The 21683-nt window shown below is 37.8% G+C and overlaps 1 protein-coding gene across 5 annotated transcripts in view; it reads right to left on the reverse strand.

Annotated features, from left to right (window-relative positions):
* LOC113049861 (TNF receptor-associated factor 2-like) overlaps positions 1–21683 on the reverse strand; it is a 62028-nt gene that overhangs the window by 21095 nt on the left and 19250 nt on the right. For 2 of the 5 annotated variants that reach the window (XM_026212550.1, XM_026212548.1), the window contains exons 2-6: positions 18159–18379; positions 12349–12427; positions 11615–11713; positions 4439–4600; positions 128–202 (exon numbers count right to left, since the gene is read on the reverse strand). In XM_026212550.1, coding sequence (XP_026068335.1) covers positions 128–202; positions 4439–4600; positions 11615–11713; positions 12349–12427; positions 18159–18379 — 636 coding nt within the window. Of the gene's footprint in view, positions 1–127; positions 203–4438; positions 4601–11614; positions 11714–12348; positions 12428–17926; positions 18000–18158; positions 19360–21683 lie in introns of those variants that run through there. The other 3 variants (XM_026212551.1, XM_026212552.1, XM_026212549.1) reach the window with 3 other exon arrangements.

The raw sequence follows: 21683 nt of genomic DNA on the forward strand, positions 1-21683 counted from the left end.
GCACTGTGTGAAAAAAAAAATATATATAATTTACAGGCTAATATATATTTAACAGAGTATTTACATTAATACTGACAAATACTGTAATTCAAGCATAAACAATATATGGCTGAAAATGCAGACCAACCTTCTCTCTGGGGATTTTCTTTTTACCACAGTCTTTGCATTGCATGGGGAATTTCTGACATATTTCATCATGTGCCTGTGACACAAAAAAGTAATGTAGAAAGGAGAATCAGCAAAGATAATGATATCAACAACTATTTTCCTCACTCTTTGTGCTTCAACCCCTATGGATTTCATTTCCATTTAATTTGCCTTTTCATTTCCTATGATTCTTATATTAATAATTATTATTTTAATAATCACAAAATATTTATTTTTATCTGTGTTAATAACAAACACCATAACAAATACAATATAAGAAATAAACAAATTAAATAGACATAGAGATGAAGAAACCAAATATTCAAACGTAAAATTACTGCATAGCATCAGTGTTTCAACTATAATTAAACTGATTATTATTAAAACTACGAAAGTTACTCAGTCAAGATCAGCAAGTGATTCCCTCTTTTTCTTTTATTGTTTGGTAAACATAAATGAAACAGATAGCAGCAGGTTTATTATATTAAGACCTAATGCACAGACCTAATATAATGTTACACATCAGATCCCCTCAACTGACTATGTTTACAAGAATACTCACTAACAGACAGATATTTTAAAAAAATTTCTTTATGTATCTGGCCATTCAAGTGCAATATGTCGCTAAAGAGAACTGAATTCGGGAACGCATGCTGAGAGGTGGCTTTTTGTGCATGTGCTTCAGCTGTTTGCCAGATAGCGCGAATAATCTTTTTCGTGGCTTATTGCACTTTTTTAAAGGGGGGTGAAATGCTACTTCATGCATACTGAGTTTTTTACACTGTTAAAGAGTTGGATTCCCATGCTAAACATGGACAAAGTTTCAAAAATTAAGTTGTACGTTTGAAGGAGTATTTCTGTTCCAAAAATACTCCTTCCGGTTTGTCACAAGTTTCGGAAAGTTTTTTTCGAGTATGGCTCTGTGTGACGTTAGATGGAGCGGAATTTCCTTATATGGGTCCTGATGGCATGTCTGCCGGAAGAGCGCGCGCTCCCGTATAGCAGAGCAATGAGAGGCTGAGCACAGACAATCACTGATCAGAGCGAGAGTGTTGCGAAATGTCACAAAAGGAGTGTGTTTTTGGTTGCCAGGGCAAGACAACCCTGCACAGATTACCAAAGAAAAAACAGCATTAAGGGACCAGTGGATGGAGTTTATTTTTACAGAGCATCAACGGAGTTGTGCAAGTGTTTGTGTTTGTTCCCTGCATTTCGAAAATGCTTGTTTTACAAACAAGGCCCAGTTTGACGACGGATTTGTGTATCGTTTATTTCTTAAGGATGATGCAATCACGATCGTGTGTTGGAACCGCATGCGGTGAGTAAAACTGCTTAAAATATCTCTGCCTCCTTGTTTTTGCGTCCGCCTCCCATTGGAGACCCGGGTTCGAGCCCCGCTTGGAGCGAGTCGTTGCTGCTGCTGCTCTCGTTCAGTTTCAGCCTCGGGATCTGATTCTGGATCATAAATAAACAGCTGAATCTGACTGTTAGCCATGGTTTGTTTTGGATGATGGTTTTTTCCTCAAGGTAATGTCACAGCTTCCAAATGCTCTCAACGCAAAAACCTACTGGCGCTCGTGATTCTTTAGCTCCGCCCACACGCCACGCCTTCAGTCGGTCGTGTTTTTCCGGGAAAAATCGGTACAGACTATCTTTCTCTTATGAATATAATAAAACTAAAGACTTTTTGGAGTTATGAAGGATGCAGTACTACTCTATAGGTACTTAAGATTAACAGGATATTGAGTGAAAACGGGCATTTCACCCCCCCTTTAAACCAAGCACATCCTGTGCTCTATTCTCTCATTCATGCATGTTCTTTTTGTGAAACTGAAAATGCAAGTGCTTTGTTATTTAATATTAGGGGTACTTTAATTACAATGAAACAGTACTATAATATGTATGATAGGTCTATTAAAGGTGCCATCTGTAATGTTTGGCAAAAAAAAATCAAGTCATACTCCACATTCCATAACAGATGGGGGCAGTATGCCTCAATAAAATGAATTGGTCTACTCTAGAGTAACAAACGAGAAACGGCATAGTCTCTATGCTCCGCCCCTACCTTCACAACAACACTACAGCCATAGCCGAAGCCTAACTGTGCGTTCACACCGCCTGCGTCGAGGGCGTCAAAAATCGCTCTTGCCGCTCTGCTCACGACGCTGCAGAAAGATTTGTGAGCGCTCAGACGCTCTAACATAGATCGAATGCTTATTTTGTATTTAAAGCGCCCACAAAGCAAACAAGCTTGTTGATCTCGTGCAGACTAACCACAAGGAGTTATAACCTCATTAAATATTGTTGTGGACGAAATATTATGATCCTTTACTTAAAATGAACAATCTCAGACACCTTGGTCCACGTATCACTTTTAATTAATTTTTTTTATGTCCCTGTAGGCAAACAGGGACACATCATAGATTAATACAAATGCTAAACTGCAATAATCAACCTGTCCTTTATTCTGCTTGAGAACTAATGTGCCAACTCTCAAGCATTCACCGTAAGACACACGCAATTGACTCTTTTCACACGCTTTCACGCCACACATCAATTTTTTCACGCACAGAAAAACCACGAAGCAAAGAGGACACGGAGACCAACAGACTAGACAGAGCAGGTTAGTTATGATACATAGGGCTGTGCAAAAAATCGAATGCGATTTTCATGCACCTCTCATCAGTAAAGACGCACCTGTAATTAGAAGTATATCTCCAGCATGTGCATTCAGATCAGGGTTGCCAGGTTTTCACAACAAATCCTGCCCAGTTGCTTCTTAAAACTAGTCCAAAACTAGCCCAATCGCGTTTCCGGGAGGTTCCCCGATAAAAATTGCTTCCCGGGGTTAAAATATAAATTTTTGGGAAGGGTTTCCCTGGTAAAATTAGCATTTTAGGGGCTAAATATCACGTTATTGGTATTGGGATTGCTTCAAACCGCGGACATGATAAACAACCGCAGACTTGGCAACACTGGTTCAGGTGGAGCGGCAGTAACTGCACAGAGCCTTAGTCTAACGACAACTAACACAAAATCGCTTTCAAAATCGACAAAGAATCCCCTGCGATTTTAACATCGATGTTGTGTAGATTGTCAGTGAATTACGGCTTCGTGTAGTAAATGCCAACCAGTGTTGCCAAGTCTGTGGTGGTTGTTTTTCATGTCCGCTGGTCACAGCGACCCCAATACAAATAACGTGATATTTAGCCCCTAAAATGCGAATTATACCAAGGCAACCCTGCTAAAAAAACTATATTTTAACCCCGCGAAACAATGTTTTATCGGGGAACCTTCTTGAAGCGAGATTGGGCTAGTTTTGAGAAGCAACTGGGCAGGATTTGTTGTGAAAACCTGGCAATTCTGATCTGAACACACGTACTGGAGATATACTCCTAATTACAGGAGCGTCTTTACTGATGAGATGTACATGAGTAAAGACATGCACAGCCCTATATAATAAAATGGGTAACGTTAAGTTATAGCTAGCTAATTATCAAACGCAGCTACGGTTAGCCATTGCTAACATTAGCACGTTTATCGAACAGCCTTCGATACATTTCTATGTTATAACTTCCCGAAAATAAATACACAAACATATAAAACAAACTTCTAGCGAAATACTAACAGCATCTAACTTGCAAGTTCGGAGTCGAACCTCATTTCTTTCAGGTCCATCAGTTGTCTCCAGCGATTAAAAGCAGTGCCGATGTTTACTCTGGTATTCTTATCGGATTTGATTTGTGATTCCGAGCGCGGTTGTTTCCCTGTAGCGGGTGTTGGTCTCTTGCCAAGGGCTTCAGCTATCCTTCCGCTCTCTTCTCTGAACTGAAAGTAGTGGGCTGTACTTTCCACACGATTGACAACAGGTCCAGGTACGCCCTGCGAGTTATTCGTTGCAGGTTGGCTGGTGGTTATGTTGCCCGCATACCACCTCTCACGGCCGAAACTGGTATTACAACACCTGCCGAGCCGGGGCTAGTAATGCTAATGCTAATTAAGGTTGATATCTCTGCAGCACTATAACTTGACATTTTTTTAATGACATCATCGCCTTTATTTCTTCTCATTCTTTTGATGCGTGTAGGTCATGTTATGGATATTTTTACCTCAATTTCTGCATATGACACCTTTAAGACATTTTTCAAGAATTATTTTATTTTCATATTAATATGTGGAGTAACCGCTATACTCCACAGCTCTAGTTAAAACTGCAAACATTAAATGTACACAAACTACAGACCAATCAGTGGTCAACTTAAAGATAAGCCACTTCTAGGATTTGGATTACCTTAATTTCTTTGAAGATGAATGTGACCTTGCAGTATTTGCAGTTCAGGGTTCTGGCCTCGCATTCCCGCTCATTGTGGCGGTCTTTCTCACTGACCAAGATGAGTGCTTGACATGCTTCACATTTGACACGTTCAAAGTCACAACGACCTTCATGTTGACCCTAGTGAAGAAAAGAAGAATATGTAAATATCTATCTTAAATGCTGTGTTGAAAGGAAAAGTACCACGTTGTTGTGTACAATTCAACTCTTAAATTGTGCCCCATTCAATATTATCTTGAGAATATGAATAGCTTTTTATAGCTAGCTTTTGTTCATGCCCTTTATTCCCATGAGATGCATTTCCTGTTTTTAAGTTACTAAATGATCACAAGACTGACTGAAAGTACATAATGACCTTGTGGACAAGACAATCACAAGACAGAACAAGTTCATCTGCACAAGAATTTATACTAATTTGCATTTTCAGAATTCTGAGATGTAGAGTGGATTGGGGTAAACCGCAACACAAGGGGAAATCCATCCAAAATTAACAATTCTTTCATTGTTTACCCATACCCAAACCAACATTACTGATAAATAGGAGAAAATTAAATGCACTAGTTAATCTTTTTCATATGTAAAAGTTAACGTATTATTTTATATTATTTTGTTTTATATGAATATTTAAGTAACAAGAAAAAGAAAAGCCACGGCACAGCTATTACAGAAAACCAATAAAAAGTTTTACAATGTATGTATAGTTATGTACAGTTATGTAGTTCACTACATCTTTATAATTTTAGCTGTCATTCTCAGTTGTTTAAATCAAGGGTCATACATCTTCCACTGGTGTGTCTTTGTGCAAATGTCCTGTTTAATTATGCAAATTATATACAATAACGCTAGAGCTAAGGCCAATTCACGCTACGCTGACAGATGACCAAGTACATACATCACTTCTCAGACATTTCAAAACCTGAAAAACACAGATTCAACATGTTCAGTGAAAATAAATGTTGACCAACAACAACATACAGGGCTAACACACTGATCAGACAAAACCTGACACATGTGTATGTTGCAATTTGTCTGCATATGCAGTGTGAATTGAAAGGGTGTGTGAAATACAGTATAATGGCCGTTATATCTGTAACTCAGATAAAAATAATAAAAAAGAAAAAGAAAAAGAGAGATAAGAAAGTCAGTCATAACTAGGGTTGGGAACCAAGAACCAGTTCTTATTCAGAACCGGTTCTGTGTTTTGAAAAGAACCTGAACTATGAGCAATTTCTACATTTCGGTTCCGAAAACGGTTCTGGTGCGACATGTAACCAAGCACTGTTAACAGACTTTAGGGGAATTTCTTACTTCATTTCTTTAGTTAAAGGGTAACCTAACCCTGTTCAGAGTCTGACTCCACCCACTGGCGATGGTGAAAAATGCTGAAAAGTGGGCAGAGCGCAGTGGAGATAGAGGGGACGTACCGAGGGCGGGGCTGAGCTGGTGGGGAGTAAACCAGAGACCCACAGTGATGGAATGATTGACAGCTGCTGTCATAGTTGCTAAAATGGAGAGTGACTGTAGTAAGTAGCTTTGAAACAGAGCGTTCATTTGAAGTAGAGGACCTTTCTCCCCCACCTTCAACTGAAGTGGAGGATGTCGAGGTGTCTGTGGACACAGGGCCAGGGCCTAAGCCATATCAATTTGAGCTGCTGGCTCAAACTGCAGTTTTAACTCCTGCATTGCGATCGGCATCCAACGATGCTAGCGAAGCAGCCACGCAAGAGAATGGGGCCAGTCTGACTAAGGCACTGCTTCGCTTTTCAGCGCGAGCTGTGTGGAGAAGCTCATCTCCACCTCCATTGCGTTGGAGAAGCAATCCCGCGTAAAATGCAGTTTGCACACTCAAGCTCTAGGCTGGAACTCGCGGTCTTCCAGGGCAAGTGCGTGCAACCACTGACGCCTAATTTTCAAGTCTGCTGGATAACGATGCAGTCCAGCACCAGTTCTGTTGCAACCAGCAACACTACACCTACGTACCATCCTGACCACTGTAAATAAATCTACGCTAACTTGAAGCTATCCTAACTGATGCAATACTATGCTTCTTACAATACTAATCTTACACTAATAACTATGCTAATTAACTACATAGGCTACACAAAATAATCTAAATAACTACAGTAAGTAGACATTCAAAAGGTCCTTTTTTACCACCGTGGATTTAGCCGCCGCAGCGTTTGTAAAGTGCATTTGCAGCTTTTGACCGCTGAGTGGCGCTTTAACCACAAGTTATCAAACAAGTGCATGAAAGCACATTTTCGCAAATAGACGTCAGTTTTGCCTCGCTGATGTGTTACATTTGACTGCTTCAGTCACAGAAAATGAAACAAAAACACTATAGTTTAAATATTTAATATATTTAATATTCACAGATGAAAGTTTGGTATTTATGAAGTTATGTGCATTTCTTAGAACGAATTCAAGCAGGATAAATGTCAAACCTGTGCCTGAGTCTGTGCTTATATTTTCTAAGCTACATGGTATTAAACCATATTTTAGATTTGACACATTTAAAAGGTGTGCAGTATTATTTATATTATATTAATTATGTGTTATATTATTCAAAAGAAATTGTGGTTTACTTTGTGGTTTACTTTGCATCGGAGCATTAAAAGTGGTTAATATATTATGCCTATATTTTAATTTATTTTTAAAATATAAATATATTTTTTCCGTTAATAAAACAACATGCATTTTTGTTATTCGTTACCTGTCCTTTATTTTGACATAACTTATTGGGAAAAGACATTTGTCTGTAAAATGATTAAGAAATTGTTGCATGTTTAAACATGAAGCACTGTATAATTTCGTTCCCATTATTTAGGCCTAATTTGCCTAAAACAAAAAACAAATCAAATTAAACCTGCACGATTAAATCTTTGAAACTCTAAAGAATTGACGGATTAATAAAACGTCCTCACGATTAAAGTCAACTTCTCTCATTATAATCAACAAAATTCACACAATCTAAAAAAGAGCTTTAGTAATTGACAACTTTTTAAAGGGAGCCTTCTTTACTTGCTTTTAAAGTTGGGCAATAGCATATGGCCTAAAAAAAAATCTGATTTATGATTTAAACTGATTTTTAAATCAATATTCAAATGACGAAAATTTTTACAAAACAATTTTAATATAGTTCTTTTTCATTCATTTAGCAGTCAAATTTATAACTGCAACAAGATGATTAAAAAAACAGTAATGTTATTACCTTAATGCTTGAAAGACCTTTATTTTTATTTATTTATTTATTTAATACCAGCCCATTATGCATCTAACCATCCACTCAGCGTTAAGAGCTGTTAAGATTAAAACTGGCAGCTCAGCAGTGAGTCAGTGTCATGGACGGAGGACCTGTTTATATATTTTCTAGTCTATATTTCCATCTCGTTATGCCGCTGGTTTATTTATTTATTTATTTCTTATAGAACTTATTTGCAAACTTGATGACATCACACTATAGTGTCAAATCATCTGAACCCAGTGTCAGAACATTTCATCATAAACAGAACGAGCATCAGTTCACTGATGGGGATCGTGTCCAGTGTATCCATCACTGTGTTCTGTTGTCTTTTGTTGGATCGCTCCACTTGTGTCCGGTGTAGACCTGGCGTGTGTTTTTTATTGTTTTATTTTACAGCACTGCTTGTTTTAATGTTTTTATTAAATATCTGTATTGACTGCATGGTCATATTATCATATTATTTACTGCCATGCGACCTGCAAAAGTAAAGCTTGGTTAGTGGATCAACGAGCATTGCTGCAGGTTGATTTTTGGCGGATGTGAGGTGCTTGTGCTGCTACGGTCGTCTTCATTTCGTCAGGTGAAACATCTCTCTCACTCGCAGCAGAGTCTGTGAGCAGCAACAACTTCCCCTCCACGCGCACTGATACAGGAACAAGCTCCCCCTTCACTCCATGGATAAAGTATTTCGGTATGTTTGAAATGTTATGTTCATAACGTAGCCTATAAAAAAATTAAACAATAAAAATAACAGGAGAGTTTCAAAGTGGCTTAAGCTATTTTGTGTAAACGATTTTCCCTATATCACATGCCAAACTAATAACATTGTAAGCATTAAGGCCCAATCCCAATTCTACACCTTAGCCCTTCCCCTCCGTTTCGCGTGTTCATGTGAAGGGGTAGGGGTGTCTCGATTCTCTTTTGGTTGGAGGGAAAGGTGTAAGGGGAAGGGCCAGATAGCCCTTCAAACGAAGATTTTTCGGGACCACACTTCAGACGAAGGGGTATGAATTATCTCGTAAACATGGCTGCTACAGCTAATGTCATATCATTACAGACTGTATGATAGTGCCACAGCATATGTCTGATCAGGGCGATAACTGCCGTAGACTAATCCCCCCAGTAATGAGAAATCGCTAAACCATTTTGTCAAATATTGCTTATTCGAGAAAGAGAGAGAGAGAGAGAGAGAGAGAAAGAAATGGAGGTTGCGTGTATTCGCGTCTGTGCGTTTATCTTTAAGCCCTTTCAAGCCACAAGCTTTTGAAATATTGATGACAAAATACAACATTTTTTCCAAAAAACTCTGGTGCCTTAAGGGTTAATTTTTGGTCACACATAAGGCATAATTCAAAAATGCAAAGTGTTGGTAGTTTGAAAAATCAAGAATAATAACAGAGTTAACACTAATTATTGCTAAATGCTGGACCGTTCTCATTTCGCTCTGCATATGAAACCTGATGATTTTTTTTAAACCAAGAATGAACCGAAATGAAAATGAAATGAAAACTTATATAATATAGCCCTTTAATTTATTTACTGTTTAATAAAAAATAGCATGCATATGATCCTTTGTGTAATGGTCTTCTTTTAATTTTTGCTGAGTAGACTGTAGCCTAAGACTATCCTACATTTTGAAATTAACAAATTGTACATTTGTTTTTTTTCTTTAAATGTTACAATGTTATATCATAATGTTATTGTTGTTTTACTTCCTTCTTTTATCTAATTTTACAATTACATTAATTTCGCATTCTGTCCCTTTGCGCCACCTGGCGATACTTTCGCAAATGATTTTAACACGCGACTAAATTACAGTTACGCGGTGGCGGTAATGCCCAATTAGGCTGGCCATCAACTGTATATAATACTATGCTAAATAGATGCTAAAATACTCTATCCTGATCATTTTCAATACTCGCAATTCCAACTCCTGACTCTCTACAGTGATTGTGACGTTAAATAGCTACTATAGCATTTTATTTTCTGAAAATTAAATAAAGAAGTTTTCACACTGAAAGAGAAGTGATCTTGCTCTCAGAGGCATGCCAGGCAGCTAAACTGAATTTATCTGCAGCTAAACTGAATTTATGACAGTACAGAAACTATAAAGTATATTTTCTACCTCATTCTGTGCAGAAAATTTAAATAACTGATAATTAAATGTAGCCTAGTATATAAATCAATCATAAAATTGCCATTTGGAAAAAATTATTGATAACAAATGATTGAATATTATTCCAGCAATGTATTTGATTTCTTACAGTTAATTAAAAGTAATAAAAAAAGAAGAGAATTCCTTGTAAAAAAATAAAAATACAATAAAATTAATAATAATAATAATTATGATAATACATAGGCTACATACATAAAACAATTGTATTTGACATTTCTGTCACTTCTGAAATGATGGCTACATCCCCGGTGTGACAAAATATTAGCTTATACATAATACTCTTAAAGCTCTTTTTTAAAATCTTGGCTTACATACATTATTGCGTATGCCATAGCAACATTAAACTAGCATATAACAATGGACAAAATGTGTTTTCTTTTTTCTTTTTTCTAATCTATGGTCCTCTAACCATAAAGGCTGGTGTAATTTGACCCCTGACTTAGCATTTACAAAATTTAGGGGAAGCATTTAAATAATCCTGTGAATGCACTTAAAGAGTGCAAAATCTAAACATTATAATCAAATCGAATCGAATTAATTGTGAATCAAATTAGAATTGAATCGTTCTAAATTTGCAGAAATCGTTCTTGAATCGAATCGAAAACCTATGAATCGTGAATCGAATCGCTGCCTTCCCAAAGATTCACAGCCCTAGAAAATAGGCAAGAGTTTGTTAGCACTCAAAATTTACAGGTTCACAAATTATAAATAACTTCAAGCATTACTCTCATCTTACACAATCACATACACTTATAACACTAAATATCCATCAGCTCTCTGAAGCTACAGTACTCATTAAATTAGTTTATTTTTTATTCTGAAAACAGTTTTCAATACAAAAAAGCCTTCCAAGCTTAACATTTTTAAATAAACTAAACCATTATCATTACACAGAAGGGTAAAAGGTTATTATGCTTTTAACAGTTTTAAAACACAAATACTACACTAGCAATTTTCAAAGCTTATCTTCTACTGTGTACATGGTAACACTGGTACTTTCCAGGCAGCCTTGGGACTTTCCACCCAACCCCCATCTTTAAGTGCTGACTTTCATACTCACAGGCATGGGCGGATGTTATTTTTCCAAACTGACAGTATAGAGACAGAATCCATTTAGGCCATGCCCACACTGGGGGGAAGCAATCCAAGGCTCTCCATTGACTTTCTATCGCGGGAAGCAAATTTATAAGTCATAAGTCGGAAATGACAAGGAGGCAGCTTCCCGCAACAGAAAGTCAATGGAGAACTCTGGATTGCACCCCCACCCGGTGGACGTGGTTTTCAGATTATGACGTATGTTGCTCTGTCTCTTTATTTTTTATTATTTGCCTAACTGTTGGGTTAGAAGACTTAAAAATGTTTAAAGAAAATGTCATCATAATAGTTGACATTTGGAAATGTAAAACATTTTAAGATTGGTATGACGTCACACTTTATTTTAGGGTCCGATTCTCACTATTAACAAACCATTAACTATGACTTTTGCCTCAATTAACTCCTTATTTGCTGCTTATTAATAGATTATAAGGTAGTTGTTAAGTTTAGGATATTGTTTAGGTTTATCGATGTCATGCATTATATGTACTTTATAAACACTAATAAACAGCCAATATGTTAATAATAGACATGCTAATAAGCAACTAGTTATTTGTATGAATTGGACCCTATACTAAAGTGTTACCGATATGACAAGCCAGGTGAACAATGCTCTCACCTCATACTCTTTCAGTGTTCCAGACCAACTACATCCATCATTTGGGCATTTGGCTGGCAAGCTATCAATTTCCCTTCGTGCAGCATTATCAGGAAATGCCTATGGGGGAATCAAAAACCATGGAATTTTCTTCATTAACAAATACCCTTTGAAACTGCACTGTAACTAGGGCTGGGAAAATAAATCGATGCATCATGTATCGATAAATGATTGAGCATTGATTCTGATATTTTCAGAATGCATCACTATTCTTTCTTGAATCGATTCTGAACTTAGTTTTGAACAGCAGATGACACTGCATGCTTTAGAAACAGCCGTACTCTGCTTGTTTCCAAATCCTTACACATACACTTAAAATTATTCACAAAATTCAAAAAGGTTGAAGCGAATTACAAAGGTGTTCACAGTGTTCTGTTTTTATATTAATCTCATGGCATAAAAGCATTTTAAGCTGAGGTAAAAATACATGACTCGGCCAAACACACAAGCTCTCTTTTTGCACGCATTTAAGTGTACAAATAAAAACTACTGCGTCATCCGCAGTTGAAATCCAAGCACAGTATCGATTCCAGAGAAATCGCGATGCATTCTGAAAATCTACGAATTGATTTTTGCATCGATTTTACGTCCCAGCTCTAATTGTAACTGTTAAACATTACACCAGTGGTTGTACATTTGCCAAGAATGTATACACTGAATAAGAGTTAAAAGGAAATAAGAATGATAGTACTTACCACTGCAATATTGAGCATAGATGTTGCCTCTTCAAATATACCCTCAGCACGACAGGCTTCGCATGGTATGGGCCCCAAGCTAATGAAGAGGAAAGATTTTAACAGTAAAGATTTTAACTTTAACTGTGCAGCCTGCAAAACAGAGCAAGGCAAGATCGAACTTAAAGCACACTATAAACACCACAGTTTTGGGAAAGCATTAATATACAGCCTTCTCTTATTTGAGGGCTATTTATAAAATCTACCCAAAGAAAGCTTTCAAGCTTAATTTGCAACAAGAAAGTAGTGCTTTGATAAGGCCATCCTTAAAAATATTTTGGCTTGCAGTAACAGTAAATATTTTTTTTTTTAAAGGGTCGGTAGGCAGGTCTATATATATATATATATATTTTTTCAAGTTTCAATGTAAAAAAAAAGTACAATTTTGGTGATATTGATTGTGTAGGTATGTATTTAAACAAATTAGCATATCGTGACGTCACAGACTGGGTCTTCAACCCGTGCCTTCTGGCAGATCATTGCAAACCTCATTTTGATGCAGGCTATATAGATCACAAACATGTTAATTGCATGGATTTCAGGTGAGAAGAAAAAAAATGAGGTACTGTTATACTGTTTTACTTGAATCCACAGCTTGCAACCTACAAATGAGAGACTGTTTACTTTCTTGGATTGTCACTTTTGTAAAAAACAAATCTTGTTTGAATTGAGTGACAAGACTTCATTGAATCGATTGTAAAAACGATTTAGCATGTCCAGATGCATTTTATACAGCAAATAACACCAAATATAGGTAAATCCATGGACAACAGGCAGGACGAATGTAAAGATTCAATATATTGGTAAAGACCAATATTTCTGATGATTTATTGGAGTTAAGTGCACAATGACAAACAGGAGTGCAACATTCTCGAAAAACAATAAGCAGAGTGGACTGCCATAACAATGCAAAACATTTACTGCAGGCTTCAACATGGCTGTGTTTACAATTAGAAATGTGAAGAAAAAAAATTGCATACGGCAATTCTAGCCCGAATCAGTATCTGTATGCATGAGAATACCGGCAGAATTCACATTTCTGTTGTAAAAAGAGAAACATTGTGCAGAAGTATTATTTGCTGTTACGCGTGTGTGTCCGAAGCTGCAGTTGCTGCGTGACGCGTGTTTCAAAAAAAAAAAAAAAAAACCTGGACGTGCTGCGAGAGAAGGTCGTTAAAATCTATTTCCTATTTTCGTTTTCGAAACTTGTGTTAGTTGGTCCAATCGATTTGTGCAATATATTTTCAAACATAAGTGACAGTCTACACGGTCACGGTTTTAGACTAGACGGGAGAAGGGATGGGAAAAGATCTGGGCACAGTTTTCCCAGAACTTCGTGCCAAGTTAAAGCGGTGTTGAGCTGTTTTAATTAATTTTGTAGATGTATTATGGTGCCTGAACCCATATGACTTTGAACAGTGACCATGAACATTTTGTTTACTGCAGCCGCAGCCATCATTACCAAGTGCAAACCATTGACTCTGACAGTGAACGAGAGTATGAGAAAAAGCGAACGCACAGGCCATAGTGTGACATCCGTGTAAACATAGATGACATCACAGTTTTTTTTTTAAAGAAAGAACGTAGCCTTCGTTTGTATGTAGGCCTAGGCAATGAGAGTGAGGAGTCACGTGCCAATTTGGATTGATTTGGGAGGGGTCTGAGCCGGTCGGCCTTGATGGCAGGATACACTATTGGTTGCCAGGAGCAATGCCTTCAGAACTTCACAGAGGCGCGACTAAACATTTCAGAGCGCTTTCATTTTTGCGCATTTATTTTGTCGGCGGAACAGATCAAGACGGATCCACGAATACGCGAAAGAAAAGGAAGAAAGTAAAGCAATGCAAAAACATAAGGCAAAAGAAAGGGGACCTTACAGGAACAAGCTCACACCAAGCGCAAAACAGCGGTGTTTGGAGAAGCTCTCAGGCATCTAAAATATCGACCCATACGAGTTCCCTGCAGCGGCACAGAGAGCTGAACAATTTACCTCTGTGCACACATATGGACATTGGGAATTATATTCTTTACGATGTAAGTCACTTTGCATTCACGCTGTTAATAGCATTAATCTAACCAGGACATTTACATCTCGCAATCACACATTTAACTACCCTAGCTAACCCAGAACTGGTTTGTCCAATTTGCAGCCCCCAACAAAAAAAACCTGGTACAGTATGTGTCATTGGGTTAAAATCAAATTATAACTAAACATACAAAGCTTTAGCCTAACGTTACATCAAAACATGTTGGAAACGTTTGTATAAATTGAACATCTCGTTACAATCTAGTGTTTACGAAACAGTCGCAGTTAATTACTTTGTCATTTTGGTCAAGAAGTGCATTCTAAATGCAATGTAATTACAATACGCTAAAACGCATGTGAATAAACTTACTTTGGCCAGTACAACACTGTTTTCTTCACCTGCTGTAGATGGACCCAGCCACAGCAGAAAGCCTCGTAACTTTCCAAAGACTTGTGGCTTTTAAACTCCTGCATTGTGTAGTAACTTAAACCAAAGACAATATGATTCCCAATGTCCATATGTGTGCATGGAGGTAAATGGTCCTGGTCTCTGTGCCGCTTGAGAGCTTCTCCAAATACCGCTGTTTTGCGCTTGGTGTAACCTAAAAAAAAACTGTATTCCATTGTTCCTATGTTTTCCATATGTATCGTGTGAGGTACTGCAGCAGTTTTTAACGCAGCAGTAACTTCCAGGCATGGTAAAACAGTGCAGAATTGCGAGAACCTCCTCTACTACCGAGTTAACAACACGTGTAAACAATCCTGTTTCGCCGCCGGTATCCTGCCAACATGGCGGAGACCGTGATATCGAGGGAGGGGCTTTGTGCTATGACGACAACTTCTCATTCTTAAGTAATTTTACAATACTTACTAAAATATAATTAATACTATTTTATTGCTTTTGTGTTAGTTGTTTGAAGCATAAAAAAAATTGGTTGGACTTAACGCAAATGTACAACCGGCAAGTCGGTCGGACTAAAAGCAAAAAAAAAAAAACATTGAGTTGATCCTAAATTGACAGGGTCGGTTGGGTTACGGCAAACAAGAATATTTTTAAGGATGGCCTAAGGAAAAGATTTAAGTGAAAGCAGCATGTGCGTAATAATAATTAAAAGCAAAACATGAGGAAGGATAAATGTATCACACCAAATTTGATGTTCCCATTTGCATCTTCTACTGGCTGACATAATATAAGGCTGTATGCAAACTGACAATTATCTGAGCCACAAGTAAATGATGGTTAAACTTTTTCCATGCTTGTACCTATAATCGCTACAGCCAAAAGCACTTTTACTTAAGGGGGTGGGGGGGGGTGAAATGCTATTTCATGCATACTGAGTTTTTTACACTGTTAAAGAGTTGGATTAAAGTTAGAGTTGGCTAAACATGGAAAAAGTTTCAAAAATTAAGTTGTACGTTTGAAGGAGTGTGTTTTTGGTCGCCAGGGCAAGACAACCCTGCACAGATTACCAAAAAAAAAAAAAAAAACAACAATAAGGGACCAGTGGATGGAGTTTATTTTTACAGAGCATCAACGGAGTTGTGCAAGTGTTTTTGTTTGTTCCCTGCATTTCGAAGATGCTTGTTTTACAAACAAGGCCCAGTTTGACGCCGGATTTGCGTATCGTTTATTTCTTAAGGATGATGCAATCTCAACGAAAAAGGGGCACGATCGTGTGTTGGAACCGCAGGCGGTGAGTAAAACTGCTTAAAATATCTCTGCCTCCTTGTTAGTGCGTCCGCCTCCCATGCCGGAGACCCGGGTTCGAGCCCCGCTCGGAGCGAGTCGTTACTGCTTCAGCTCTCGTTCAGTTTCAGCCTCGGGATCTGATTCTGGATCATAAATAAACGGCTGAATCTGACTGTTAGCCATGGTTTGTTTTGGATGATGTTTTTTTTTCCTCACGGTAATGTCACAGCTTCCAAACGCTCTCAACGCAAAAGCCTACTGGCGCTCGTGATTCTTTAGCTCGGCCCACACGTCACGCCTCCAGCCGGTCGTGTTTTTCCGGGAAAAATCGGTACAGACTATCTTTCTCTTATGAATATAATAAAACTAAAGACTTTTTGGAGTTATGAAGGATGCAGTACTACTCTATAGGTACTCAAGATTAACAGGATATTGAGTGAAAACGAGCATTTCACCCCCCAACTCGATTTTTATTAACATTAACAAAGATGAATAAATTGTGTAATAAATGTATTGTTCATTGTTCATTCATTCATGTTCGTTAATATATTAATGTTAACAAATGGCATCTTATTGTAAAGTGTTACCATTAATATTTATTCATCATACTGTTGAACTTGACAGTATTTTCTCTCTTGTTATTTCATAAGAGCTTCAAAGAAGACGGAGAAAGCCAGAGTCTTGTGCCCTGCGTTTATCAGTATCAATATTATGCTCGTTGGGTGAAAAAGAAAAACTCAATGAACAAAGTAAAAAATAATTTTGACTGACATCTTCCCTACCCCAAGGTTTCTATAGATATCACGATATATCGACATCGTGAATTCTTATGGCCACAATAACCGTGATATGAAAAATCTAATATCGTGACAGCCCTATTACAGAGACCAACAATTTTTTATCTATAGTTTAACTTGCAGGGATTAATTATTCACCTTAAGTCTATCAATCATTCAGAATCACTAAACAAACCAAAAAACAAATGAAAACATTCTGAATGTACAGAAACTAAGCAATCTGAAGGCGGTCATCATCATCAATAAACAGGCTCTGTCAGAACAAGCCACCATGTCTGTGTTAGTAGCATCTGAGGCCCTTATGTACCTAAACACCACTGATCCTCACAAACTTCTCCAAAACATTCTCTTTTGGTGAGTCCCTATAATGTCTTTTTTTTTTTTTTTTAACATGCCCAGTTTTTTCTCACAATGAAATTTGCAGGTGGGTAAAGTTTATGAATTCAAAGGATATGTTCTGAGTACAATAAATTAGGCAATGCATTTCATATGACTTTCAATTATATTAGATACAATAGCAGTCAGTGGAATTAACTTATAAGCCTTACGTTATTTTCTATATATATTAATCAATTATGATAACAGGCAGACAGAGCATTACATGTTTTTTACTTAAGACATTTTTAAGACAGGTCGTCGTTTAATGCTTATCAGCAGTTTAATAATTTATTTCTTTTTCATCTTTCTTTGTGATCATCCCTCTTCTATACAGATTCTCTTGAAATCAATTATTTCAAAGAAAGAATACTTATTTAAAATATGGAAAATAAATCCTCTTTCTTCATTTTAAAATGTGTAATACTCCACTCGTTTTCATACCAGATAACATTTTATAGCTTCTCAAACAGAAAATGTAATTCACATTCATGAGTTCTTCCTTTTTTTCTTTTTTTTTTTCAAGCACAGAAAAACTTGTTTTCAGACATAACATTAGTTGTATATTAAAAAATATATGCTGATAGATAAAATCACTATAAAGTTGACAAAAAGCTATAGCCAAATGACTGACACCAAGGTAAAGCTCACCAAAGATTGAAAATATCCTAGGACATATCCACAGAGGTAAGTGAAGATAGTATATCCAGACTGAAGGAGAACCCTTTGGTTCAAGAGGCAAAAGAGTGGATCAACATCAAGCGAAAAGGAGGGATATTTTTCCATCTAGCTACAGTGCAGTGGTAGATTAAAGGGATTGGGAATGTCCATGGAGAGGGTGGCAATAAATGCAGAGCAAGAGGCAGAGGGTTGCCCTGGGTACCTGGTGAGTTGTTTGAAACAGAACACACAGAAGCGATGTCCACACTGTGCTTGGAAAGGTTTCCTAAGAATTTCTTTGCACTGCTGACATTGATATTTTGGTTCCATGGACACAGACAGCACTTCTCGAGATATCCCAGGTAATGTGGAGTCCAATGAAGAAGGTAAAGATGGACGTGCCATTGCCTTCCATTTACCCACAGTGCCAGCAGTGCTGATCATCTGTATAAAAAAATGAATAAAAAAGCACAAATTAACAGAATAACGGCAGACGTGTTTTAATACCTTTGTTTAAAAATCAACATAAAATTGCATTTACAATTAATTTATCTTTCATTATATGACATACAGTATTAATGAGTGAAAGAGGATATTCAACCACATAAAAAAAGTGTAGGGTTGGACTTGGAAAGAGTCACACTAGAATGTGAAACTGATGTCATTTTTTTTTAATTCATTACAAAAATACTATAAATACTATTATAAGTCTGCATTATTTTGTGCACAGTGTAACTGCTGGACAAATCAGACACATCATTATATTGTATTTAACGAACTGCCCAGTAGACCCCTCACCAAACAACTGGAGTTGGTGCCGGGATGTCTGTGATACCCCAAGGCCACTGGTTACCATAGCAGCAAGGAAACATTAAGAGATAAGAATTACATCTCAAAGGCTGACAAGTGCTTGTGAGTGAGAGGGTATGAGACAGCTCAGTTTTGGTTTAAAAGAGTTCAAAAATATTTGTTATCGGTCATAACTTATGGAGAAAAAATATAGCAGACACTGTAAATAGTTTTGAGGCAGTTGTGGCCTAAGGGTTAGAGAGTCGGACTTGTAACCCATTGGTTGCAGATTCGAGTCTCAGGATCGACAGCGATTGTAGGTGGGGGGAGTGAATAACAAGCGCTCTCTCCACCTTCAATTCCATGACTGAGGTGAGACCCTGATCACTGCAGCAATATGGCTGCCCACTGGTCCTCGTTTGTATAAAGTGGTGTATAAAGTTCCTGAAAGTCATACTCAAGTAAAAGTACAGATATCTTACCAGAAAATGACTTTGTCAGAAGTTGAAGCCACCCTTTAGAATACGGAGTAAAAATCTTTGACATTTATTGTAATTAAAACATAATAATTATTTTTTAAATCTTAAACTTATTTGAGTATTGAAAGTAAAAGAACAAGTAAATACAAAATGGAAAGAAGCAAATATATATAAATATTCATGCCAACACACACACACACAAACTATATATATATATATATATATATATATATATATATATATATATATATATATATATATATATATATATATATATATAGGAATATCTACGTGCCGCCCCCCACACATAAAAAAAAAAAACACCATAGCCTAAGGGGCCGTTCACATATGGCACCTAAAAAGCGTGGAAAACGCTAGGCGCGCTGCTTTCTCCTTCTCCAAAGCGCTCAAGTAGTTGCATTCCTGAGGCGTCTGCCATTGCTAAGCAACCATGTCCTGCTCTCTCCATGAAGACACAGAAATTTCAGCAAATGGATTTGCAGCACTGAAAATCACTTGCAGTAGCTCTGCTACTAAATTTATTTCAAAATAGCAATCCATATATAGCTATGGTCAGCTGTTCGTTCATCTTGGCTGAGATTTTAACGATGTTATGGGAAAGGATGAAGCTGATTGGATAGTTCTTGTCACATGACCTGCGGTGCGCTTGCGGCTCTCTGAAAAGTTGAGATGTTTTTAACTCAATGCGGTGTGGACGCGCCTGGAAAAACGAGCGTGTCGCTACCGCGTCGCTTCCATTATGAGCTACATTGGAAATAACGAACATGAGCACGCAAAAGACGCAATATGTGAACAGCCCCTAATGGAGATACAATCACAAATGTTTAACAGTGAGTCATAAACAGGACTATCTGGATTATAAATTTTTTTAGGGATCGGCGTTTTCAGCAAATATCATATTCGAATATTTGAGCTCACAAAAAAACAATATTCGAATATTTGTTTATTTAAATTAAGTTTAATGAGACAGATATTATTTTTCAGCAACATTTATTGTTTACGTCATTTTGAACAAGCTTACAAACAATTTTGTAATTAAAGTTTCAGTTTGATTGTCCGCCGGTTCCGGCCTCCTTCTTCCCGATGATTATGAAGGTTTTATCGTTACAGTGGTGCAGAAGCCTGGGAGGAGGAGGGACGCACTGCTGAAGATCCCTCGCCGATGTGGTGAATCCGCGGTGCCATCGATCAGGCGAGGAAGTGTGTCTGGGGATGGGCGAGCTCGCTGCCGGCCGCCCGTGATGTGGAGGGGCGGCTGCCGTCCGTGAGGGGGTGGAGGAGTCGGCGCCGTTCGCCAGGGGGCCGGAGCCTGCTGCCATCCACATGAACTGGGAGGAGCAGGGAACGGGGGACTCCTACTGGCTGCCTAAAACCGGAGGAGCCGTCTCCGTCCACCGGGCGGCGGAGGAGTGTCATGCCGTCCGCCGAGGACAGTCCAGTGCCACCGCCAGGCACCGCGGAGGAGATCACCCAGCTGGTGGAGGGCCAAGCGGCAGTGCATCTGACCGGATTTTTTTTTTCTCCTCTCTCCCCTCTCTCGTCTCTGTAGCTCCTCCTTCCATCTCCTTTCCTCTCGCCTCGTCTGTCCTACCCCCAGGTTCCCGTGAGCGGTGGGGTAAAGCACAGTCTCGAGGGTACCCCCCGGCCTGCAAGGGGCGATGGGGGTATGTGACAAGTGGGGGGGGGGGGGGGGGGCGAGAGACGTGGGAACAGAGTGAGGCCGGTGGAGTGATTGGAGATGAGCGACACCTGCTCGACCCACCGGTATCGAGTCCCACGGAGGAGATGGAAGGATATAAAACTAGAGCGACGACAGTGACGGATGAGAGAGGACCAGGCCTTTATTTACAATGTTCCCAGTTGTGGAGAAGACAGCAAATAATAAAAAAAAAAAAAAAAAAACGGTCTAATCATAGACTGTAAAAAATGCGCTACATATGGCATTTTAAAAACCGGACATTTTATTTATAGTTCGATTACGGATATTTCACGTCATGTTCGAACGCATATTCAAATATCGAATAAAAAAGTGACAGCCCTAATATTATATATATATATATATATATACACACACACACACACACATATATATATATATATATATATATATATATATACACATACATACATATATATATATATATATATATATATATATATATATATATATATATATATATATATATATATATATATATATATATATATATATACATAGTGGCTAAATTAACGAAAAATAAAGCCTCAACAAGTGTTGACATTTCCCAACACCACAGCAGTAATGACTTTATGAACTACTTTACTTCTAAAATCGATACTATTAGAGATAAAATTGCAACCATTCAGCCGTCAGCTACAGTATCACATCAGTGCACTATAGACCCCCTGAGGAACAGTTCCACTCATTCTCTACTATAGGAGAGGAAGAATTGTATAAACTTGTTAAATCATCTAAACCA

The sequence above is a fragment of the Carassius auratus genome, chromosome 30 (assembly GCF_003368295.1).
Source record: "Carassius auratus strain Wakin chromosome 30, ASM336829v1, whole genome shotgun sequence".
In the NCBI taxonomy this organism is placed as follows: domain Eukaryota; kingdom Metazoa; phylum Chordata; class Actinopteri; order Cypriniformes; family Cyprinidae; genus Carassius; species Carassius auratus.